General features: G+C 34.9%; 1 protein-coding gene across 1 annotated transcript; it reads right to left on the reverse strand.

Moving 5' to 3' along the window:
- Window positions 1–4,008: 4,008 nt before the first annotated feature.
- Window positions 4,009–11,133, reverse strand: LOC133206356 (uncharacterized). Its single transcript, XM_061342310.1, has 7 exons — window positions 11,034–11,133; window positions 10,592–10,808; window positions 10,036–10,155; window positions 8,836–9,039; window positions 8,643–8,723; window positions 7,840–7,872; window positions 4,009–7,382 (listed from the first exon to the last, which is right to left on the reverse strand). Exons 1-7 carry the CDS (start codon window positions 11,082–11,084, stop codon window positions 4,717–4,719), a joined length of 3,372 nt encoding a protein of 1,123 aa, XP_061198294.1. The 5' UTR covers window positions 11,085–11,133; the 3' UTR covers window positions 4,009–4,716.
- Between the last annotated feature and the right edge of the window lie 15,676 nt (window positions 11,134–26,809).

Genomic DNA, 26,809 nt, shown 5'->3' on the forward strand with positions numbered 1-26,809 from the left:
AAACTTGGAATTATGGATCTTTTGTCTTTAAAAAGCCTTCCTGGGATTGAATGCATATTAATATTCTTGACTTGGGGTGGGGATGGGGGACCGTTCTTCAACCTTTTAAAATACGTTTGTATATTTCTATGTAACATGTTTATGCCATTTTGTTCATGAGAAGATTTTTTCATCGTAAAATCCTATTAAAAATTTTGTCACCATGTTGTTGCCCTACCGTAGCCCTAGGAGGCTATGATTTAAAAGATAAATCTACACCACATGAGGATGTGACTCTCCTGTTCTTGGCAAGAATTTTACATATACGCATGTATTTACTTCCTAAAATGGCCCAAACCTAGACCCAGCGTTAAAACATTGAACAAAGTTGAATCCACTTTTAATGAGGATGTTTGCATCTTTTAAAATACTTTTATTAAGAGAGTACACTCCGCATTTGGATTTCAAAGTGACAGGATTATTATCTTTCAAAAATTGTGTTTAATGTTTATATTAAAAGATAGAATGTCTTTTCGAAGGAGTTTTCTTGCATAGGAACTACAATTTCTTGCAAAAGAATTTCAAACAAGAAATGCAAACAAATTCTTTAAAAATAAAAAAAAAGTATCCCCATGCTTTTGTTTAAGATATAGAAAATAGAAGGTATAGCAATAATATTCATGAAAAAAAATTAAAATGTTATTACTCCGCCGCTGAATTTTTTTAAACATGCTTTATTCATGTTAAGTTTTCTATTTTTATGCGCAAAGAGATTACGATTCATATTTTAGACTTCAACGATTATTTTCTTTTTCTGACCAAAACTTAAACACTATCCTTAAGAATTTATTGCGCTCCTGGTTTTATATCTCTATGAAGCAGAATTTATTCAAAAAACCGTCTACATGAGAAGAAGAAAACACTTGCTGTGGCCTTTAACTCGACATTCGGATACCGGTATTTTGACGACGTTTTACCAATTAACAATAGTTATTTCCATTCATATGTCTACTCAATATATCCCAATGAACTCGATATAAAAGTCACCTCAGAGTCTGTTATATCTCCGTATTTGGATATTATACTGACTATAGTCGATAAAAACCAACTAACAACTAAATTGTATGAGAAAAGAGATGACCTCAGCTTTTCCTTTGTCAACTTTCCTTATCTACGTAATTATATTCCGCTATCACTTGGTGTTTATGGTGTTTATGTCTCCCAACTTATTCGATACCTACGAGCATGCTCCGAGTACGATCAATTTTGTCATTGAAGTACTGCTACTTTAACGACTTTCTACACAAAAAATTGAGGCACTTTAGCAGGCATTTGTGCAAGATACCAGAAGGTGGTGTTTCTTATATAATCTTATTTGAAATTACTTGAATTGTCAATATCACAATTTTTATTTACTTGTTTTCTTAGACATTTTAAAAACAGTTTAGAAATTACAAAATAATGTTAATATTATGAATATTTCTTATATATTACAAGGAAAAACAAAACAGAAATTTGGGGAACGTGTCGTCAGACCTTAACTATAGTGAAAACTTTGGAACTTTGATTAACTATAGTAAAAACTTTTGAACTTTGATTTAATACACAGGCACTTGGGGCATGGACCCATTTTTTTTCTTTTTAAATCTGGGGTCGAGTTACCTTTTTCCTATTTTTGTATTCTAATATGCACTGTATGTTATCAATAATGTAACTCTTTTGTCTCTATAAGCTGTTTTTAAATATATCGTTTTCGACTGATACATAAAAAGAGAGAATGCTTTCAACTCTTTTCTCTCAGAACATTAGATCATACTAATAGTATGTTGATGTTTTAACTCACTTAAGCAAGCTGATCCGTATATTGATGAACATCTTAGTCTAAATATATATTCAGAGGGCTCTAAAATTTAGGCGCCAGTTGGCTCCTATTAAACTAATTTAGTCATCAATGCTTTTTAGTCGCCAGACATATTTTTCTTAGGTGCCAAATTTAAAAGCTGATATTAGTCAATATAGAGAACAATGGGGGTAGTCACCGGCGGTACCCCTTCTACTTTTGAAAGTGGAGGGTCAAAAGTATCTTTGTGTCCCCCCCCCCAAAAAAAAAAACATTTATGTTCTATTTAGTATAAAATATTACAGCTTAAATGTTCTTGAAAAAGTCTGATTCAAAAATCATCAAAAGGCTTTCAAGAAATCTCCATGACATGGCAAAAAGTGTTGTATTTTAGAAATATTTGAATTCTTCCCTCTGAAATTCTTTTGTAAATCTTTGCCCCCCCCCCCCCCCGATGAGTTGCACTGCTTCATCTTAACATTTTTGAACATATATACCTACATGTTGCCCATACTAGCTATTTGCAGACTCAGACTTTCAACAATTTCACAGGGGGATGATTGCACATGATTTTAAAAATGTTTCCTGTTCTGGACGTAAAAGATGTTTGCAATAGTAACATATTCCTATTACGGCCAACTCCATCCTCGTGAAGAATTTTTAAGAAACCTTAATCAAGGTTTATCAGCTAGTGACTCCCTTTTCATATCATTTGTAGAAATGCATTGTATTTATGTAAGACTGAATTCCCATCATTCAACGATACTCAGTAACTTCATGGATCATCATTAGAAATTGAAAAACTATGACAAACAGTGATTTCAACTCATACCCACTACATAGGGATTTGTTCGCTGTTATCTACTTCTGAAGCTGTACAATTTTTATCGAAACATGAGTCACTTTTATTACAACTGATTTAATTTCATTTTAACGTCTGTCATCAAATATACAAGAACAGTATATTTTTTATACACGATATATAAATGAATACACATAATCACAATGTTAAATACATTTATTTTTCCTTCATGACAATACAATAATATGCCTCAAACGAAGAAACGGGTCCGTAAGAAGCAATTTCATTTGGACGGGGGAAGGGGGTACAACCTTACGCTCATCCTGATTGTGAGGTGCATGATAGTAAATTAGTTTTGTGTCCTAGTAAATAATTCATATATGTACTGGCCAAATTGCTGGGGGGGGGGGGGGACGCTCTATCCTTGGATCCTATGGGTTTGATTTTTTCATTTGTTTATGTTTTCTTACAAACAAAAAGCAGGCTGTTCCTTAAGTCTGTAGAAATTTTCGAGAAAACATTTTAATTCTCTCAATTTTCAATTTCATTAGAACATTAGATCATACTAATATCCGTATATTGATGAACATCTTAGTCTAAATATATATTCAGAGGGCTCTAAAATTTAGGCGCCAGTTGGCTCCTATTTAAACAAATTTAGTCATCAATGCTTTTTAGTCGCCAGACATATTTTTCTTAGGTGCCAAATTTAAAAGCTGATATTAGTCAATATAGAGAACCTTGGGGTAGTCATCGGCAGTACCCCTTCCATTTTGAAAATGAAGGGACACGAATATCTTTGTGCCCCCCCCCCCCAATCCCATTGATGTTTTTAATATAAAATATTACAGCTTAAATGTTCTTGAAAAAGTCCGACTCAAATATCTTCAAAAGTCTTTCAAGAAATCTCCACGACATGGCAAAAAAGTGTTGTATTTTAGAAATATTTGAATTCTTCCCTCAGAAATTCTTATGTAAATCTTTGCATCCCTGTTGTGTTACACTGCTTCATCTTAACATTTTTGAAATTTATACCTACATGTTGCCCATACTAGCTATTTGAGGACTCGAACAACGATTTCACAGGGAGGATGATTGCACATCATTTTAAAAATGTTTCCTGTTCTGGAGGCAGACATTTAAAGATGTTTGCAATACTAACATATTCCTATCAGGGCCAACTTCATCCTCTAAAATTCAGGCGCCAGCTGGCTCCTATTTAAACAAATTTAGTCCATCGATGCTTTTTAGTCGCCAGACATATTTTTCTTAGGTGCCAAATTTAGAAGCTGATATTAGTCAATATAGAGAACAATGGGGGTAGTCACCGGCGGTACCCCTTCCACTTTTGAAAGTTGAGGGACAAGAGTATCTTTGTGCCCCCCCCCAAAAAAAATTATGTTCTATTTAATATAAAATATTACAGCTTAAATGTTTTTGAAAAAGTCTGATTCAAAAATCATCAAAAGGCTTTCAAGAAATCTCCATGACATGGCAAAAAGTGTTGTATTTTAGAAATATTTGAATTCTTCCCTCTGAAATTCTTTTGTAAATCTTTGCACCCCTGATGAGTTGCACTGCTTCATATTAACTTTTTTGAACATTTATACATACATGTTGCCCATACTAGCTATTTGCAGACTCAGACTTTTAACGATTTCACAGGGGGGTGATTGCACATGATTTTAAAAATGTTTCCTGTTCTGGATGTAAAAGATGTTTGCAATAGTAACATATTCCTATTACGGCCAACTCCATCCTCACGAAAGATTTTAAAGAAACCTTAATCAAGGTTTATCAGCGACTCCCTTTTCAGTTTTCATATCATTTGTAGAAATACATTGTATTTATGTAAGACTGAATTCCCTTCATTCAACGATACTCGGTATCTTAATGGATCATCATCAGAAGTTGAAAAACTAAAAGACATAGCGAAAACGCTTGACAAACTTTTATCCCCAAAACTCTCACGAATTTTTCGTTTAGTTGATCTAGAAATTAAAATCAATCGCTTCATGTTTCGTTTAGAATTCCACGTTAACAACAGAAGTATCAGTCACACAGTCATTTTATTCTTTAAACGCTTCTGAAGAAATTACATGAGTAAGTTTTCCAGTATATAATGGCCTTCCTCTGAGGCAACGTTTTTAGGTGATTTACCTCCGCTATCTTTCAAAGAACGGTCAGTTCCTCTCTGTAACAAATATTTACTTATTTCAGTGTGGCCCTTTTTAGCTGCTATATGCAAAGGTGTTGTGTTCCTTTTTTTCTCGTATTTTTCATTCACGTTGGCCCCATTTTCAACTAGAATTTCAACCAAATTGACGAAGTCTCTATTGACTGCCTGATAAAGGGGAGTGAGTTTCTTATTGTCTGTCAAGTTCACTTCTGCTTTATGTGCTATTAGAAGTTCTACAATGTCTAAAAATCCTTTTTCCGTTGCCTTATACAATGCCGATCTACCCGTTTTATCTTTCAAATTAATATTTGCTGGTTTTCTGGCCTGCAATACACATTCAACAAAACTTTTATCGCCCGAAAGAACTGCATAATGAAGAAGTGAAGCTCCATTTTTGTCCATGAAATTCACGTCTAATCCATATTTGACCAACTGTTGCATAATATCAGTACATTTTTGCTCACGATTAAACAATGAGTATATCGGAGATCTACGTTGAGAGTCCCAGAGGTCTGGTTTGGCACCTTCTTTAAGTAGTGCCAGGGTTGACTTGTAATAATCTAGGTCATCTTTATTTTCATCCACCCTTGCTTTCAGTGAAAGTGCATGTTCCCGTTCTAATGCATAATAAATAGGTGACTTGCCATCTATATCCTTCTCATTAATATCTAATCCTTTTTGTTTCAACTTTTCTATTATAGGTAATGCTTCATCACCTTTTGATGCCGAAATATGCAACAACGTTCTTTGTTTTTCATCTTTGATTTTGAGATTCGCACCTCCATTTACCAAGAGAAGGCAAATTTCGTATTTTTGAAAGCACAGTGATCTGTATAAGAGCGAGGTTTCTGTTGTATCTGTTGAAAAGAACACCTCTGCCTTTTGATCTATTAGGAACTGAACTATTGAAGGAGTATTTGCATGACAGGCAGCAGCCAAGGGCGTAAATTCTCTGTGTGGATTATACTTTTCTTCAATACTCTTTGAAACGCAAGACCGATTGATATTGTCCTTATTTTTTATATTTGTAAACACAATTTCTACCATATCTCGGTCACGACTAAAACAAGCTAAAACAAGAAGAAGGCTTTGTTCTTCATCTTCTCCAAACATTTTAGAGGTATTCTCGTTGTTTTTGGCAACCCTAGAAATTAAATATCGAAGAAGAAATGTTCGTGCGTTTGCAACGATCCAGCGCAAAGGTCTGATGTCATAAGAATAATCAGATTCTTTCTTGTAGATTTTATTCCATAATAATTCATTTCGATACCACTCTGCAGTACCAGATTCTAGCCGAATAGATTTTGGGAAATCCTGAGAATTTTCTGTACTTTCTTGACAATCTCGCGTATCCAAGAACGTTCTGTAAATATCAGTATATTTTTCAGCATCAAGGAAAGCTGAAAATTCTCGTTGAAAGGATTGGGATTCCCAACAGCTGTGTGTAAAAATACTGAGATGTAACTGTTCGATATCCTTAAGTATTCTTTTTGCAAGCAATGAAATGTTTTTTTCATGACTGTTAGGTTGAAGTACAATACAAGCATTGTGTGATTTTTTTTCATCGTCTATTTTTAAGAATTTCAATATAAAGCCTACACTCATGTACTCTAGTATATGTTCGGGATAAGTATATCCAAAATGTATGGCAAGACTTTCCGACATGAAATCATGAATAAATACAAAATTAGATTCCGAAATTTTAATGTAAGTTCCAATAGCGTTCGCAAGTTTTCTTCCAATGTCTTTCATTGACCATTCACAATCCAAACACTTAACAAGTACCTCCGTTCCTAGTAAGCATGTTTCATTTGTATTATTTTCATTTGTAGGGATTTTCCCTTTATTAAGCATACAGAGGACCAATGCAAAATACATTATAGGATCCTGATGCTTCATATTTTCAAATTCCAACTGAAGACATTCAAACGGTTTTGCAAAGAACTCGAAAATATCCTGATCCTTGCGCTTTGCATAAAGTCTACAAAGAAGCGGAAACAATGTGTCTGGACACGAACGAATGGGGGAATAATCCAATTCACCACAGTGTTTCTTGAATATGTTTTCCTTGCTTTTTTCTGTAAATTTATTTTTTCTACTTTCAATGTCCAACACAAATGATTCGATTTTTGGCATGCTTTCTTTGGTCTCCTCATAAATCATTCTTCTGCATGTCATCAAAAGTTTTTTATTTGTTTGTTTTTTAACAAACAAGATTTCATTGTTGCAGAGGGCAAAGAGAGATGAAAGCTCTCTCTTCCTTAAAAGATGAATGCCAATTGGATCATCAAAAATATACATTTGTAGGTCCTTTGACTGCTCGTTAGCTTTATATATGCTATGGAGTTCTTCAAACGTAGGTACCACAAATATTTCCCAACTCTTTAATTCTTTTCCAGTTTCCTCTCGCTTTTGGTTATGCCATTTCAGGGCAATATGACGAACAAGAGAAGTCTTACCAAGACCGGGTCCTCCAACAACCATGATAATGTTATTCTTTAAGAGTCGTTCCTCCAGTTCTTCAACAGCGCCAATTCCATCGTAAAATAGCACGTCATCCAACTGCCACTCTTTTAGAAAATCTAAAGCAACAATATCAATTATGTTCCTTTTATTATGTCTTTACTAATTTTTTAATATTATAAAAATAATTCAATGTTTGTTTAATCCTAACAGATTATTAATGATACAAGATCAACCTTTGATATTACCCAAAGCCTTTTATTGTCATTTACTCAGAAAAGGTTTTTTTTAATTGAACAATAAAATACATGTAATAATTTTAAGGATATAAGAACTTGTTTGATTACTGACCAGTATCTTACTAGAGACTCTAAAAGAAGCACAAGAATTGCCATATGTAAATTTTGGAATTAGCAAGGTACACTAAATACAAAGGTAACAATCATATACATGTAAGATATTCTTCAGTTTGACAAAACATTGTAGAGGACTTATCAGACAATAAATGAGACTTCCTATAACAACTAAAAAAGGATTTATTTTACCATTTGCATTCAAACGAACAATATCACTTACCGCTTTGAATATGAATTTCTTCTCCTTGTCCACCTACAATTTATTTTTTTTTAAATTAAGCAAAAAGTTCTTGTAATTACTAAAACTAAGCAAGCAAAGTGGTGTCAAATATGGCTCGTGTGTGTGTGAGGGAGGGAAACATACGCATCATGACGAAAACCTAGAGCAAAAATCTTGATGAGTTCTTGTATGAAAACATACTTGTATTAAAAATAGAGATTTAATTTCGGCTATTTAATTGATAATAATAATAATAATAATAATAATAATAATAATAATTTTAAGAAGGTGACTCGGTTTAAAATTGTGTAAACACTTCTCTTCCATGAAGCCCTCTAAATAAATCACACATCACACATTTATACATAATACATAGCAAACATTCTAGAATAGCAATATAAACACACTAAACAAAATAAATAATACCAGCCATACATTTCACATACAGGATTTAGTTATTAAAAATTAGTTGATCGTCCGTCTAGAATTAATTTCATGTTTTGAGTTTAAATTTTCGGAGTGTTAGAGGCATTTTTATATCTTAAGTTAAAAAAACAAAAACAAAAAACAAACAAACAAACAAACAAACAAAAAACAAATGAAAGAATTTTTAATAATTTTTGTTTTTGTGGTTTGGGACACATAAGTCAGAATTAGATTCAGATTTAAAAGTAAATGCCTTAGGAAGTAAAAATGTATAGCACCATGTTTTACGTGTTGTGAAAAAAAAAATAAATGTTAATGATGAAGTAGCAATAGGTTTCTTTAAAATTAAATGTAAAATAAACAGTAAATACATGTACCTATGCTCACTAAGGCTTCGCCTTCTTCTTGAAATTGGTTTTCAACATCACTAAAACCACGAAATGTATTCCACGTTTGAACTGAAAATGTCATCAATGAATTCTTTCATTTCCTTGCTTTATCAAAATCTTCAGTTTTATAATTTACAGCATAAAAAATCTCTTCCTTTCAAATTCAATAATTTGTACTTACGTATCTTTTGTCTTTTGCACCAACAGGTCAAAACAGTGACAACACCGATTAAAACAAAAACCACTGGCAATGCAATCTTGTACGCATCATCTCCACTAGCTGCTGTTGGTTCCATGTTTGGATTTGTAAACTGGTCCTCTGGAGGACATGATGGATCAAATTTATAGCACTGGTATTGTGGATTTATCAGGGAACACGCTGGATCTGGAAATAATCACATGTGTGCACCACGATTTCAACGTTACATTTCTTTTCTCAAGAAACTCTCGTGTTTTTTTTGTTTTTTTTGTTTTTTTTTTTTTTTTGTTTTGTTTTGTTTTGTTTTGTTTTTTTGTTTTGTTTTGTTTTGTTTTTTTTTGGATGCATTTATTATATATGTTAGCTTTCAATCTCTTAAAAACATATTGCCATGAGCAAGAAATACGTAATTTAGCTATATAATATGATCGAATGTATTACAAATTACTTGGGACGAGGTGGTATATACATGTATTTATTTTATGATAGAAATAAACATTTAAAATGTGAACAAAGAACCCGTTGGGTTAATCGGAATCAACTTAGTTACCAGCTGGTCAATGTCACTAGAATTCGATTGCAGGACACAATTTAAGAACGGGAATTATAGTCATCCAGACACATACATAACTCGGGGGAAAAACTTGTATACTATATCACAAATATTACCTGGGGGGGGGGGGGGATAAAGAGAGGAAAATATGCTATGAGCAATCATACTCACAGGGCATTACTGCAAATTATCCGGGGAGAGGTCTGCTTTATAGCAAAATCTGTACCTTGGAATTTCTGAATGGGGGATCTTGCTCTAGAAAACATCGGTATTTAAAAAATTGCATTATTGCAAATTATCCAGGGAGAGTTCTACTGTACAGCAAATCTCTGAAAAGGGGAATCTTGCTACAGGAAACATCGGCACTAAAACACCAACGCATATTTTGTTCTACATTTTTTCCAAATAAAATAAATAAAAACAACTAATTGACTGTCCACATCATGGAATTTACCAATGCTCTACCTTACAGCGACAAGAGTTGGGGGGGGGGGAGGGGGGTTCAGCAAAATACTATACTCAGAAAAAAGTGGGGGGGGGGGCTCCCTTCCCCCGCGTTCTACAGGCCTGTTATTGTAAACCATAGAATGTTTTATCAATCTTTAAAGGCTTTACATAACTTTACTTACACTTGTACATGTTGTCACTGTAGTACTTTTTGTCAGGACAACTGTTATTGGTAAAAACTGTACAGTTTGTGTCCTGGTTTTTGGACATGTATCCATTGTTAAACAAAACAATACAAAAACCTGGAAATATGAAAAAGGATAGAAATATAAAATATTTATTTATTTATTTTAAAAGATATTGAACTGATTACATCGAATACCTAGCGATTTCTGAAAAATATAGTACATCATATCCAAACACTTTAATAATGTTTTCTCCATTCTTTATATTCATAAGTATATATGCACATACTGAATCAAAAATACAGTGTATCACTTAATTCATTAATTAGTGGAAATTATATTCATCAGCATACTGATATCTTACTTTATCATGCAAGCAAATTTTATCACAATTATTAATCCAATAGATACACTATCAGTAGAAGCCTATAAGACTTGTCTTAGTCGTCATAAGTCGGTTCTAAGTTAACTTCTATACTTCCTCATTTTCTTGTCCAGTAATGGATATTTTTATGTGCATCTACTGGGTAGGTTAATATAGTAATAACTGTACCTGGAATCATAGGAAAGCGCACTCGGGGATAACAAAACTCTAATAGCCTTCTCTTGTCCCTGTCTGGCATGCAGTGATACCTATATTTTTGGGTATCGTCTGTTGTACAGTTCAATCTTTCTGAGGCTAGACCCCACTGGCTCGCATTCTCTGGACATTTAAGGACTGGATGTACATCATAATTGTATGATGTTATGATATTTGGAACTTGATTGCTCTAAATATACATTAATATTTACTTAATGTATTTTGGTTAGAAAGAGAGACAGAGAGAGAGATAATCCAATAAAAAGTCTTAGTGGTCGGAATAAAATACTTAATCCTGATGGTCTCATTTGGATTTTTTAATGAACTGTATAACTAAGAAATAATTAAAGTATTATCTAATGCTTGCTTAAAATATTAAATAGTAATATATCAATTAAACATCCAAATAATTTACCATCCATGTTGGAATATTCTGAAATATAATCAGGAATGTTAAAGGAAACATTTCAAATAAACGTTTTCCTTTCTCGCTGTTCGTTAAAGATGGTTCCTATTTGTCTCTCCATCTTCAATCTCACTGAAAAATTTGTCATTAAAACCCAATCATTTTGATAAATCACTGAAAATACTAAATCTCTAAAAGAAATTTGTAAGAAAATAAAACACCGATCATAGGCTTGTATTTTCTGCTATATACATGAAAACCACTAAAAATAGTAAAAACACGAGTAATCCGAAGCTTCGATTTAGTAATTTCACTACATGGGTACATATGAAATACTTATTTTCATGAACAAATTCCCATATTACCTAATTCTATAATTTTCAGGGGTTGTTATTGGCATTTATTATGATTCTTAGGTGAGAGATAGGCCGGGGACGAGAATATTTGTTCTGTTGTTATTTTCTCACATAAATTAGTTTTTATATACAAACGTTTGAAAACAACATTGTAAATATTTTAAGGACTCTCTGTATATTACATGCTGAAATGTTCTGATTCCATGGTATTTTCAGGCATTGAGATTGTTCTGTCTTCAGATCTAAAACAAATCAAAGTACTCAGAAGTACAGAGAGCCGGGCTCATTTACAGACCGTTTTACATGAAACATACATTGTAATAATTTTAACAGATGAATAACAACAAGACACTGTAAGAATAGGTAACTTAAAAAATATATTTATGGAATATAGTATAAATAAAAAATGTTAAAAAAAATAATAATAATAAAATTTAGTTTGAATTTAACAGCGTAAACAATTTATCGCATGTGTCGTTTCGGGGTCTTATACCACTTACAGAAGTAAATAAACATTGATGCAGCAAGGCCAAACGAGTCCTCAGCGGGAGAGTTTTGCATCAAGGTGTACTGGTCACGTGCTCCCCGCATATTAGTCTGGTAACATAACCTTTATTTATAGAATGTGACGCAGACAGGGAGACCTGATGAAAACCTTTCGCATATTTTAAACAAATAATTATTAATTGAAGAAGAAGGGAGAAAGTATATTACCATTAATGTTTTTCATTTAGAGAATTTCTTATTTAACTTAAATTTGTTTAATTTAGTGTGTGTATTGCCTCAAAGGTGGTTGGGCAAATGTACTATTTTCTTACTCTTAATTGATTTGGCGGTGAAGAAGCAGCATTTCCGGTTGAACACCGTAACAAAAGCCGGCTATTGCTCTACGAGCAATGAGCCCGGCTAAAAATTGAACTCTACAGCCAGGGGCGTAGCTTGGCGTACACATCATTTTCATGATAAAATTAAAACGGTTGTGATCTACATCTCATTCTCAACTTATATTAAACAGTGACATATGGATGAACTTCAAAGTTTTTCTCCTACTTCGTGAAATATGGAGATAACAAACAGTATTCAAGCTCAAAGTCCATTAAAACAATAGCTAATATGGAAATGAAATTCATTGAAAAAAATCAGTATATATTTACACCTTTATAAGATATAAACTTTCTAAATGTTCAAGATACATTTAAATTATTGTATAGAGCATACTTACGTAAGATTTTCCACTGGTATTTGTGAAAATTAATATGAAAATAACCATTATAAACATTCTGGGTGGTAATTAAATTTTATGCATGTTACACAAAATCCTTTTATATTTGACTATCAAGTTGTTTTTTTAGCTGCCTTTTCTCCAATGGATGCTGTTTAACAGTTTCTCTCTCTCTCTCCGATGACATGTGAGCCAAATAACAAGTAGTCTAGAGTAACTCTGTTACGTACGGAAAATTAAATAACTAAAATAGTACTATCAGTATCATTTTGTACGTGTACGTTTTTGTTTCAGACAAATCGCATACAATTAGTTGTAATATTCATCTGTACATGTACAAATCTCAAGACAAAATACATCTGAAACTACTTAACATTTCTAACCCTAATATCAACCAGCAAAGGTTATCAGTGAAATTAGAAAGGGACTGGAACAAAACACTTGTCTTTTTTATGCCCCCGGATCGAAAGATCCCGGGGTCATATTGTTTTTGTCCTGTCTGTCTGTTGTCAACTTTAACCTAGCCCATAACTATTGCGCTGTCAAGGGTAAGGCTTTAATATTTGACATGAGTTCTTCATGATGACAAGACCTTTTCATTGGTACAGAAATTTTTGATCATGTGACCCCAACTGTGACCTTTGACCTACATTTGAAAAACTGTAACATTGGCCATAACTATTGCACTGTAGTCTACGTCCCACTCAAGAACTGTGTTACCATCGGGGGCATAGTGTTTCACAAACAGTACATCTTGTTAATTTGTTCTACATATTGATAATGATCATTGCGTAGGGCTTATGAATGACTTGAAAACCCATTTGTAAAACGAGAGGATATAAACAATCAGAAATTGAATATATTATGCAAGAAATTATTTCTGTAAATATCTTTCCAATAAAAAAAAACAAGAAGAAAATGATAAAAATCTCTACCAACATTATGGTCAAAGTTTAACCCATCTATATTGGGGTCAAGGAAAGGACTTATCAAATTGTGGATTTACATATGGATGAAGTTTATAATGACTTATTCATCTTCCTCATCAAGACCAGCACAACATCACCAGAGGAAGCATTTTCTGGACGGCCGATGGCAAGAGAAAAAGGGGCAGGTCAAAAACAACATGGCGAAGAACATCAGAAAACAAGCTGAAAGAATGGAAGGCAGTAGAAGCAAAAGCAAAGGATAGGTTTGGGTGGAGAGACTGTGTGGCTGCCTTATGTGCCACCTGGCATGAAGATGCATAAGTAACTAAGTAAGTATTCATCTTCCTCCCCCAATACACACACACATACACGGTTGCATAAGGTAAAAACAGAAAGATAGATGATTTGATCATTAGATCAAAATTAAATCAAATGAAACTCAAAGAGATTAATTGATGTGCGCATAAGGTAAACCCCTGATGAAAACGTACCTATCAAAATTGCACCCTTTTTTCTGAAAATAGTCTCTTGCTTTAGTTTTGATTTATGTAAATTTTCATTTAGATCCTGGTTAGGCTCCCCAACAACCCCCACCCAACTTTTTGTTACTGTAATGTCGAACTCGGGCAATTCTAGAGGTTCAAACGTTTTCCACAGACTTTATTAATACAATACCATATTATTTCACTATATTGTAACAAAGAGTTGGGGAAGGGGGACAAACAGCCTTTCAATGAACATTTTCAACAGTTAAAGGTAGTGGGGAGAGCCCCTCCCCCTGATACTACGTTACTGAAAAATACCCATGTTTTGTTCCAGTCCCTTTTTCATTTCACTGATAACCTTTGCTGGTTGATATTAAGGTTAGGAATGTTAGTTAGTTTCAGATGTATTTTGTCGTAAGAATTGTACATGTACAACTGTATATTACAACTACATACGTTATGTCTGGGGAAAAAATGTACACGTACAAAATGATAATGGTAGTACTATTTTAGTTATTCAATTTCCGTACATAACAGAGTTATTTGACGGCTGATATCCCGATATCCGACATATCGGCTATCGTATTAGCGCTTATTTTTGAGAGAGAGGCAGCCGCCATTATTTTTCTAAGAGAGTAAGACGGCCGATATAAGCCTCAAATAACAAGTTAGAGAAACTCTCTACAGCAACAGAAAGGGGGGGGGGGGGCTAACCAGGATCTAAATGAAACTTTACATATCAAAACCAAAGCAAAAGTCTACCGGTATTCTCAGAATAAGTGGGGACGAGCAATTTTAATAGGTACGTTTTCATCAGGGGTCTACGTACCTTATGCGCGCATCAATTAATCTCTGAGTTTCATTTGTTTTTAATTTTGATCTAAAGATCAAATTAACTATCTTCTTATGTTTACTTTATACAACCATGGCCGGAGGGGGAGCGGGGGTGACGGGTGTGAATAAGTCATTATAAACTTCATCGCTATTAATGCTCTTATGAAAGGCAGATGGGTTGAAAGTATCAAGTCATTCATGAACTTCCAAACAGGCTGAAATAAAATTTTCATTGATTGTGTTGTAAACTTTTTGATAACCATTACTTTATTGTGTATACATAAGGAATGTACTCTGCATCATACACGTTTTTTTTTAAGCAATATCATATTACTGTATATAAAAAGACTTTTCATATTCAGTAATATGATATTTTTAGAACGTGCTAACTTCAGCAATTTTTTATTTTTTATTTTAATGAGTGTATTCAGACACATCTAGAAAAACACATAATACACAAAATACACCTTCCTGAAACCAAGTGCCTATGCTCTGGATACAAAAACACCATCACATTGAAACATATACTTCAATGAATCATAGGTACCTGGGTCTTAATATTACTTAATATGCATGGTGTCTTAAAATACTTACAGCATGTGTTTATATGTAAATAAGGAATCATACATTAATGAAGACCCTGACACCCATGACAGGCCATAGGCACTTGGTTTCAGGAAGGTGTACTTTGTGTATTATGTTTTTCTAGGTGTCTGAATACACTTATTGGAATAAAAATAAAAAAATCGCTGAAATTAGCACGTTTAAAAAATAGCATATACGTAACATGTATATAATTTTTTTTATATATGGCACCTAGAAAAACATATGATACAAAAATACACATTCCTGAAATCAAGTGCCTATGATGCAGGCACCTCTGCATATATAAATCACCATCCAAAGCCAGCTGAAAACGTCCGTGAAATATGTTCTTAGATATATGTAATTCGTGTTAACTTCTGTATTCCATAATAATATGCCTGTCTCTTTACCGTCTTAACACGTTTTAGTACCCTTGTGTTTGTGTAAAATATTTTTTTTGAAGTAAAATACTGTTTACTTACATGTAAAGAACTGAACATGTCAATGGAGTCTACTTTCGATTTGCTAGCCTAGTTTGAATGCCGAGACGTGTTATGTTTATAATTGATAAGATTACTTTTCTGTTTATTTTATATCGAATATCTTATTTTATTCTAAAATAACTGTGCTTTAATAGTGTCAAGAACCTGTGTTGCTACATTGGAATATTGTGATACATTGGAGATTGAAGCGCTGATTAGCATTATCAGCGAACAGGTGGTAAATCTAGTATGTCCAACTCCCGATTCTCTCGGATTAATGTTTTTCGTTGACATTCTCCACATCGCTAAATAGATTCGGTTCAGACTTTTAAGGCACATTCATTGTATTGAACTAAATTCATATAAGTATAAAAATGTCAAAAGTGTTCAAAATTTTGGTATTTATGGACAAAATTGAGTAGTGCGATGAATATATCAGTATCCGTTTTTGGTTTACAAGTACATTTACAATGAAAAAGGTGAAATTCAAAATGGAATTCGGAAATTTTTAACTCTGGTCAGAGACCAGAAAAGCTTATGCGATAGTAATGTGTCCGTTGTTCTTCCATCAGTCTGTCTGTTTGTTTGCCTGTAAACATTTTTTTCAAAATGTTATTCTATAGTTTTGGTACAATTTCAATATAACTTGATAAAAAAAAAGTAGACTACACTACGATACATAATTTTGTGTTTCGTTTTTTTTTTTATTTTAATGAACAATGTTGCCATGGACTAAAAATAAAAGTTTTTCTTTTAGAAATTCTTTCAAAATGTTACTCCTTCTAACAGTTTTGGTCCAATTTCTATAACCAGTGACTGGAAAGACAACTAGACTCCACTAAAGTAATTCTATGATTGGTTTTTCATTTCAATGAATGTTATTGCCGAGGCTACTAAGATAGAAATTTATGTGAATGTTTTTTCTCCAAAAATCCTACTACTCCTACAGTTTTAGTCCGATGTCAATAAAACTTGATACACAAGTAGAATCGATACACTAAGATACATAATTGTATTTACTGGTTTTATTTATTTCGATGAACGGTATTTGCAGTATTCACAGAGACAGTTTGTGAAAGATCCTAAGGCACTATGGTATACCATCTAAACTAGTTGACCTAATAGAAGCATTCTATGCAGAATTTAAATGCTCTATTGGTAACTCTTCAAACACAAGTTTTCTTGTGAAATCAGGAGTAAGACAAGGATGTGTGATGTCAGCCCTATTGTTCTTCATAGCAGTAGTGTGCTGTCACAGTTCTTATTTTTTATTTATTTTTGTTTGCTTTTTTGTGTAATTATACGGAGTGAAATATGTGTATTATTCAGATATCAGAAAGAGTTATCCTTCTTTGTAAATTTTTGAATTATCTTCCTTGAGTGGAAATCTTTTGTGTCAGGAGTTATCTCCCTCATTTTCTCGTGCAAGTTTTCATTCAGTCTGCCATTAGAGTTCCATCCATGAGGATGTACATGTAACATTCTACCTTCTTACGATTTGTGGCCTATTACCATGTAAGTTTTTATAGGAAACTTTTGTAACTTCATACCTATTATTTGTAAAGTTTTTTGGTGATTATTTATAGAGTTTTTGTGTATTGAAAACTTATTCAGACCGGTATTTTTTGTAAAGTTTAAAGTCACTGAAGTCACGAGAATTAGTTATTGTTATTCAATTTATCTAATATGCTTTATAGTAATTTGTTATTATGATAAGGTTTATAAGTGAGCTATTTCTATGGAACACCGTTATTGTCTTTTTGGTATATCAGTATTATAGTATTTGATTTTGTTTATTTCAGTTATTTACCTCATTCGCTTACTCGCTCGTGTAGACTCACTCGCTCACTTAGGCTCACTCACATAGGCTCACTTTGTCTCACTCACCTAGGCTCATTCGCTCATTCACTGATTGGAATATGAATTCGCTTGTTAATAAATATGGAACCAGTTACCATGTGTTCTTCAATGATCAAGTATGAGGTGTGAGGTGTGAGGTTTAGCTAGCTGTTCCAGACAGCATAGTAAATAAATGTCAATTGGCCAGAACCAAACCCAGAATTTGAGGATGAGTGATCATCATCAAGAAGAAGAAGATGACGAACACCAGATGGTTGATCAAGAAGAAGATGACAAAAACCAGGCCTCTGCCAGGCCGAAACGTCACAGGGATCTAACTGAGAAAGGTCAAGAACTCCTAGACAAACAGATTAACACTTACTCAGCTCGTTTACAAAAGTTATGGAAAAATGTAGACACTATCATCGAGGAAGTAGACCACACATCTTCTAAAAATCCAGAACTCATCATACATTTGAAATCACAATTAGAAACAAGAATAGATGCATTCGACGTACTCTTCAGTGAATTCTGTGGTTTTCTGGAAAGACATCGAACTGAAAAATGTGTACATGAACTTCAAAAACTCAAGTTTTCAAAGAAAGGATATTCTATCTTATTTGATACTGCTTTCAGAAAACTGAATGCATTGTACCAACAGTCACCACAGCTTCATGAACAGAAACCACCTCAGGAAGAAGATGTTCATTCAAATAGGTCAACTAAGAGATCACAAGAAAATGCCTCACAAACTTCTTCAATCAGCAGTAAACAAAGCTCATTGTCTGAAAAGAGAAAGAAAGCAGAAATTGCCCGTGCCAAATTAAAATATACCGAACTTGAAATGAAAATTAAGAAGGAACAATCTCTTCTAGCATTAGAAAGAGCTAAGTCTCAGAAAATGACAGACGATTTAGAAGCAGATCTACAATTACTATCTGTTAAAAAGGAAGTCGCAGTTGCTGAAGCGGAAATTCTCAGTGAAGAGGAAGGAAGTCAGTGTGGTCATAGTGATACATGTATTAAACATTTAGAGAGTGTTGACAGTAAAGAACGTACAAAATCATATGTAGAGCAACATGCTCAAATCAGAACTCAAAATAAAAACATTTGTGTAGAACCTGAAACTATTGTGAAAGAAAATGTTAATCAACATAGTCAGAGTTGCATTCCAGAACCTTGTACATCTATACTGAATCCTCAGGCTCTTCCATACTTTCCACCACAGCCGTCCTGGAGTGTAGGAGGACAAGCAGTGACTTCAGATTTCACTCGTTATCTCTTGAAAAAAGACTTGATGCTTTCACGTCTCATCAAATTTAATGACAAACCTGAATTCTACCCGTCATGGAAAGCAACCTTTAAATCTGTTATGAGAGACTTACAAGTGACACCAGAAGAGGAAATTGACTTTCTTATCAAATTCACTAGTCTATCAGCACAACAACAGATTATCAGCATTAAAGCAGCAAGTGCCAGCAATCCAGTGCATGGACTTCAGAGAATTTGGCAAAGATTAGAGGAGAGATTTGGTTGTCCTGAAATGATAGAATCTGCTTTAAAAACAAAACTGAACTCATTTGCTCCTATTACATCGAAAGATTATCGTCGTCTATATGACTTGTCTGATATTTTGGATGAAATCCTAGCAGCAAAAGAAGATATCCGTTACCAGTCATTACTTGCATATTTTGATGCGTCGACAGGAGTGACACCTATCGTCATGAAGCTTCCGTACCAACTTCAAGAAAAATGGACGAATACAGCAGTGAAATACATAAGTGAACATCATGTTGTGTTTCCCCCATTTCATGTATTTGCAAACTTTATTCGTGAGCAAAGCCGTATCAAGAACAATCCCAGTTTTGCTTATACAGATAGAAACTTGCATATGCAGAAACACAGTGACAAAACTCTGAAGATTTCAAGCAGGAAAACAGCTGTGTCTCGGCAACCACAGATTCTTCGTAACTCAGGAAAAGAAAACCAGTGTCCCCTTCATAAGACAAACCATTCCTTGGAACAGTGCAGAGCTTTCAGAACAAAGCCATTTGACGAACGGAGGAAGATCTTGAAAGATAACAATTTGTGTTATAGATGTTGTTCAAGAGATCATAAACAAGCAGAGTGTCATTCTGATGTGCAGTGTGGAGAATGTGGAAGCAAATTTCACACATCACCATTACATGTGAACAGGACAAAAGTTCAGACTTCATACCCTTGGAGAAACTATGGCGGGGAGAATTTCACTGAGAGACAAGTTTTAGATTCTGAAAATGTGAACAACCCAGCTGTGAATTCTAAGTGTACACAAATCTGTGGACAAACATTTGGTGGAAAATCTTGTGCTAAAACCATTCTGGTGCATGTGTACCCAAAACACTGTCCGCAAAAATCTGTGAAAATTTATGCAGTGATTGATGACCAGTCAAACAGAACACTTGCTAAACCAGAACTCTTTGATCTTATGGACACTCATGGAACTATGACAAATTACCTGTTAACATCTTGTTCAGGAAAAGTTCAAAGGTCAGGACGTAAAGTTCATGGATTAGTTGTTGAGTCATTAGATGGACAAAACTGTATAGATATACCTACCATCATTGAGTGTGATGAAATTCCTGAAGTCAGAGAGGAAATTCCTACACCAGATGTAGCCCTACATTATGAACATTTGCATGACATTGCTGATCACATACCACCAGTTGATCCTAATGCAGAAATCCTGTTACTGATAGGAAGGGACATAACCAAAGCACATCACGTTTTAGACCAACGCATTGGATTGGGAAATCAACCCTATGCCCAAAAACTGTCCCTTGGTTGGACTATCATTGGTGAGACTTGTTTGGGAAAAACCCATAAACCAGATGTCATTAATGTCATGAAAACTTGTGTTCTACCTGATGGCCGTCCAACTCTGATGCTACCTTGCAACAGTAACTTACAGGTCAAAGAAAAAATCCTCAATGAAACCTCAACAAACATCATGTGTACAAAAACTGAAATTGGTGAAAGTGTTTTTCAGAGGACAGAGAATGATGAAAAGTTAGGACTTTCTATGGATGATCATGAGTTCTTAGACATCATGAATTTAGAATTTACAAAAGATCTTGATGGACATTGGCAAGCTCCACTTCCTTTTTGTAAGGACCGTCAAAGACTAGTAAACAACTATGATCAAGCTAGGAAGAGAGCAAAACAGTTAGATTACACTTTGCAGAAGGATCCTACAAAGAAAGAACATTTTGTGGAATTTATGGATGCATTGTTCAAGAATCATCATGCAGAAATAGCACCGCCTCTACAGAATGGAGAAGAGTGTTGGTACTTACCATTGTTTGGAGTTTACAACCCAAAGAAACCAAACAAAATTCGAGTTGTGTTTGATTCTTCAGCAAAATTCGAAGGAAAGTCGCTTAACGACGTACTACTTACCGGACCAGACTTGACAAACAGTCTTCTGGGTGTTTTACTACGGTTCCGCAGAGAGAAAGTCGCATTAATTGGAGATATTGAACAGATGTTTTATTGTTTTAAAGTCTGTGAACCTCATCGAAATTTCTTGCGATTTCTATGGCATGAAGACAACAATCCTGAAAAGAGACTGATCGAATACCGTATGACTGTTCACGTCTTCGGAAACAGTCCCTCGCCAGCCATCGCAACCTACGGATTACGCAAGACTGTGAAGGAAGTAGAAGATATGTTTGGGACAGATGTAATTCAGTATGTAGAACGTGATTTTTATGTGGATGATGGATTAACATCACAACCTACTGTAGAAAAAGCTGTGGACCTAATGAAAAGAACACAGAAAGCATTGAGTTATGGGAAATTACGTCTACACAAAATAGCTTCAAACAACCAGGAAGTTATGAACGCTTTTCCACCTAGTGATCTGTCAAGTGAAATGAAAGACTTGGATTTATCAAAAGACAATCTACCAACACAGCGCAGTCTAGGACTTAATTGGGACTTACAGTCAGATTCGTTTTTCTTTAAAATTTCAAATGATGTCAAACCATTCACAAGAAGAGGTGTGTTATCAACAATAAATAGTATATTTGACCCCCTAGGATTTCTCGCCCCAATTATCATCCAAGGCAAGTCACTTATGAGGAATCTACTTCAAGAAACGGTCAACTGGGATGAACCTTTACCAGAAAATCAGTCTACTCAGTGGGAAAAATGGAAAAATTCCTTACAACATCTCCAAAATCTACACATCCCAAGAGTTTACATAGAACTGACTCAGTCGTGGAGTGAGACAATGAACAAAACAATTCACATTTTTTGTGATGCTTCAGAATCAGCAATATCAGCAGTGGCCTATGTAGAATCACAAGGAAACTTTGGATTTATCCTCGGCAAATCAAAACTTGCGCCCTTAAAAGGACATTCGATACCACGTTTAGAACTTTGTGGCGCTGTGCTAGCTGTGGAAATTGCTAAGTGTGTATCAGAACAGCTAGAATTACCGATTGAACATTTTAAGTTTTACTGTGATAGTAAAGTAGTGTTGGGATATATTTTCAACAATTCAAGGAGATTCTATCAGTATGTGGCAAACAGAGTGATGCAAATTCGTAAAGTGACCAAACCAGATCAGTGGTCATACATATCAACAGACAAAAATCCAGCTGATCAAGCAACAAGACAGATACCAGTTAAAGCTCTACAAAACAGTACTTGGCTCTTAGGACCATCACCTGCACACTTACAACAGATTCAGCACCCATGCGTATCTTATGAGATGGTGGACCCAGATTCAGACAGGGAAGTCAGACAAGAAATCACTTGTCTAAAGGTTGACATCTCTAGACTTGGACTGAAATCAGAAAGATTCTCATGTTTTTCGCAATGGAGGAAACTTGTTGAAACTATTGCCAGACTTCAGCATATAGCACATTCCTTTCAACAAGGAGACAGTAAATGCTCTGGGTGGCATGTGTGTGAAGATTCAAGAACTGTGGAAAATTTCAACAAAGCTGAGAAACTTATCATCAAAATTGTGCAGAATGAAGTGTATTTAGAAGAAATTCAGTGCATATTGAAAGAAAAACCTCTACCTAGAGATAGTAACATTTTACCTCTTTCGCCATTCTTGGATAAAGATGGAATACTGAGAGTCGGAGGACGTCTCAACAAAAGTTCTTTACCAATCAATGAGAAAAATCCAGTGATAATACCCAGAAACCATCATATAGCGTTGTTGATTGTTCGTGACTATCATGAACTCTGTAAACATCAAGGTCGCCACTTAACAGCAGGAGCGATTCGTAGTGCTGGATTCTGGATAATAGGAGCCAGAAAATTAGTTTCATCCATACTTCACAACTGTGTCAAATGCAGAAAATTACGTGGAAAGCTATTGTGTCAAAAAATGTCGGACCTTCCTACCGATCGTTTGGAGCCTAGTCCACCATTTACTTACATTGGCCTGGATACGTTTGGACCATGGGAGATAGTTACTCGTCGGACGCGTGGAGGATCTGCAAACTCGAAAAGATGGGCAATCTTATTTACCTGCCTTACAACGAGAGGAATTCACATTGAAGTTGTGGAGGAGTTAAGCTCTTCATCATTTATCAATGCCTTTAAGCGGTTTGAAGCCATTCGAGGAAAAGTTACCCAAATTCGTTCAGATCAAGGAACCAATTTCGTGGGTGCTATAAATGACCTGAAAATTGATTCAACTGGACTCAACTTGGAAGACGGTAAAATCAAAAACTTCCTTTATGAGTGTGGAACTACTTGGAAGTTTAATCCACCCCACTCTTTGCATATGGGTGGCGCATGGGAACGCCTCATTGGAGTAGTAAGACGTGTGATTGATGCAGTTATGTTGGAGATACCAGCTAGATCACTAACTCATGAAACACTGACGACATTTATGGCAGAAGTTTCAGCAATCGTAAATGCCAGACCATTAGTCCCCTTATCGGAAGATGCAGATGAACCGTACCCTCTGAGCCCTTCCATGATACTTACCCAGAAAACTCCTGTGATCGTCGACCTTCCTGTTGACAAGATGAACATGTACAAGCTCAGTGGAAACGCGTACAGCATATGGCAGATTTATTCTGGACACGCTGGAGAAAAGAGTATCTTTATACTTTACAGATTCGTCGCAAGTGGACGCGTAGTGAAAGAAACATTACACAAGGTGATATTGTGTTACTTCGCGATAAAGATGTTCATCGTAACCTTTGGCCTATGGGTGTCATTGTGAAAGTGTTTCCCAGTGATGACGGGAAAGTTCATAAAGCTGAAATTCGTGTCGCGAAACGCGGTTGCCAGTCGTCAACATTCATTCGTCCAGTTACAGAGATGGTGCTGCTACTATCCAATGACATTGATGTATAGCTTGTAATTGTATATGTGATGTTAGAAACATCAGACGGGGAGTGTGCTGTCACAGTTCTTATTTTTTATTTATTTTTGTTTGCTTTTTTGTGTAATTATACGGAGTGAAATATGTGTATTATTCAGATATCAGAAAGAGTTATCCTTCTTTGTAAATTTTTGAATTATCTTCCTTGAGTGGAAATCTTTTGTGTCAGGAGTTATCTCCCTCATTTTCTCGTGCAAGTTTTCATTCAGTCTGCCATTAGAGTTCCATCCATGAGGATGTACATGTAACATTCTACCTTCTTACGATTTGTGGCCTATTACCATGTAAGTTTTTATAGGAAACTTTTGTAACTTCATACCTATTATTTGTAAAGTTTTTTGGTGATTATTTATAGAGTTTTTGTGTATTGAAAACTTATTCAGACCGGTATTTTTTGTAAAGTTTAAAGTCACTGAAGTCACGAGAATTAGTTATTGTTATTCAATTTATCTAATATGCTTTATAGTAATTTGTTATTATGATAAGGTTTATAAGTGAGCTATTTCTATGGAACACCGTTATTGTCTTTTTGGTATATCAGTATTATAGTATTTGATTTTGTTTATTTCAGTTATTTACCTCATTCGCTTACTCGCTCGTGTAGACTCACTCGCTCACTTAGGCTCACTCACATAGGCTCACTTTGTCTCACTCACCTAGGCTCATTCGCTCATTCACTGATTGGAATATGAATTCGCTTGTTAATAAATATGGAACCAGTTACCATGTGTTCTTCAATGATCAAGTATGAGGTGTGAGGTGTGAGGTTTAGCTAGCTGTTCCAGACAGCATAAGTAGACTGGGTAATGAGATCAACCCTCAGTAAAGACAACACGTACAGGGATCAGGTGGACTCTTTTCAGCAATCTAGAAGACTTAGATTATGCAGATGACCTGGCTCTACTATCGCATCTGGAAACACAAATGCAAAGAAAAACATCTAATTTACAAATAAATGCCACCAAAATCGGTTTGAATATCAACATAAAGAAAACAGAAGTAATGTCCCTAAATATAAAAATCCCACCCAAAATACAACTGAAGGGAAAAGATGTTAAAATTAAAAATACATCATATTTTACATACCTGAATTGTAGTGACATCAGATGGCGGTGCTGACAAGGACATAATAGCAATATTGGGTAAAGCCAGAGGATCTTTTGTCAAGCTTAAGAATATATGGAAGTCAAACAGCATCAGCAGACACACTAAGATCAAGCTGTATAATAGCTGTGTACTGTCTGTCTTAATGCATGGTGCTGAATGCTGGAGGATGACAGAAAGTGATATAAACAAACTTTCAAGTTTCCATAATGGGTGCCTCAGGAAGATCTTGAGAAAATTTTGGCCAGCAAATATTACCAACAAAAATCTATATGAAACAACAAAAACAACCGATATGAGGACATTACTAAGAAAATACAGATGGAGATGGATTGGCCATGTCTTAAGAAAGCCAACAAGCGATATCACACGAGTGGCACTAAGATGGACCCCAGAAGAGAAAAGGAGGAAAGGCCGACCAAAAACATGGACGCGAACCGTTGAAAAAGAACTGAAGGAAATGAATCTTACCTGGGGAGAGGTGGAGAGGACAGCTAAGAACAGAGAAGAATGGAAATCCCTAGTCCTTGCCCAATGTGCCTCCGGGTGCAACAAGGACTAGGTAGGTAGGTAGGTAGGTACCCGCAGTGTTGAGGTCATCAAATTAATAAATTTCAATAGTGCAAGGGCATAACCAAGTTAAAATTCTATGTTTAATATATAACTATTTTCAACACCCATTGAAGTTTGTGAAAAGTGCTGCGATCATATTATGTAGATTCTACTATTTCATTGTGAAAATCATATTTGTATGACCACAATACTGGATTTTTTTGCTGGTCAGCTGCATTAAATATAGAAATAATTCATTTTCACGATTTCAACAGGATCGCAGGACCTTTCAAATAGCTTAATACTTCTAGAGTTCATTATGAAAAGCCTGTCATGATCCATTGAGGGTATGCCCTTGCACTACTCCACTTGATCGATTTATTAAGACCCTTAGATTACCCTCCAATGCACCTGCATATATATACAAATACATGTATACGACAAAACCGGTTAACAAGAGGTCCAAGGGCCTTAACGGTCATCTGAGTATAATACATCAATTTAGGGGATCCATAGAGTATAAAATAAGCTGATAGATAAAGCTTTGTTGCCCAGACGAAATAGGATGTTCAGGATCAACAGAATAATTATCAAGTATCCAGTAACAACTCATAAAGTAAGTTCTAATCTGTCCCCCATTGATCACTCATTCGGCAAACCTTGGATGATCAAACCTCGACTGTACGACGTAACTTGATATGCGTCTCCGCCTAACATTTGTCTGTTTACTGCTTATTAGGGAAAGGGAAACGCTTTGAAAACGGTAATAAACAAACATCTGACAAACAAAAATCTTTAAGAGCAGTAAGGCAACACTAAGAAAAACACTTACTTAGAAACATGCATATAGTATCTTTATAAAATCACATGTTTGTTAACGGATGGAATTCAGCACACTGTGCACGTGTAATACAGGGCGCAGCCTTGTTGTCTATAAAGTAGCCCCGGTTAAATGGTGGTTTACCTGATACAGCCGAAGTTTAGATGATACGAATCGGTT

The sequence above is a fragment of the Saccostrea echinata genome, unplaced genomic scaffold, assembly GCF_033153115.1.
Source record: "Saccostrea echinata isolate AGI-Se365-2 ecotype Australia unplaced genomic scaffold, CSIRO_AGI_Sech_v1 ptg000002l, whole genome shotgun sequence".
In the NCBI taxonomy this organism is placed as follows: domain Eukaryota; kingdom Metazoa; phylum Mollusca; class Bivalvia; order Ostreida; family Ostreidae; genus Saccostrea; species Saccostrea echinata.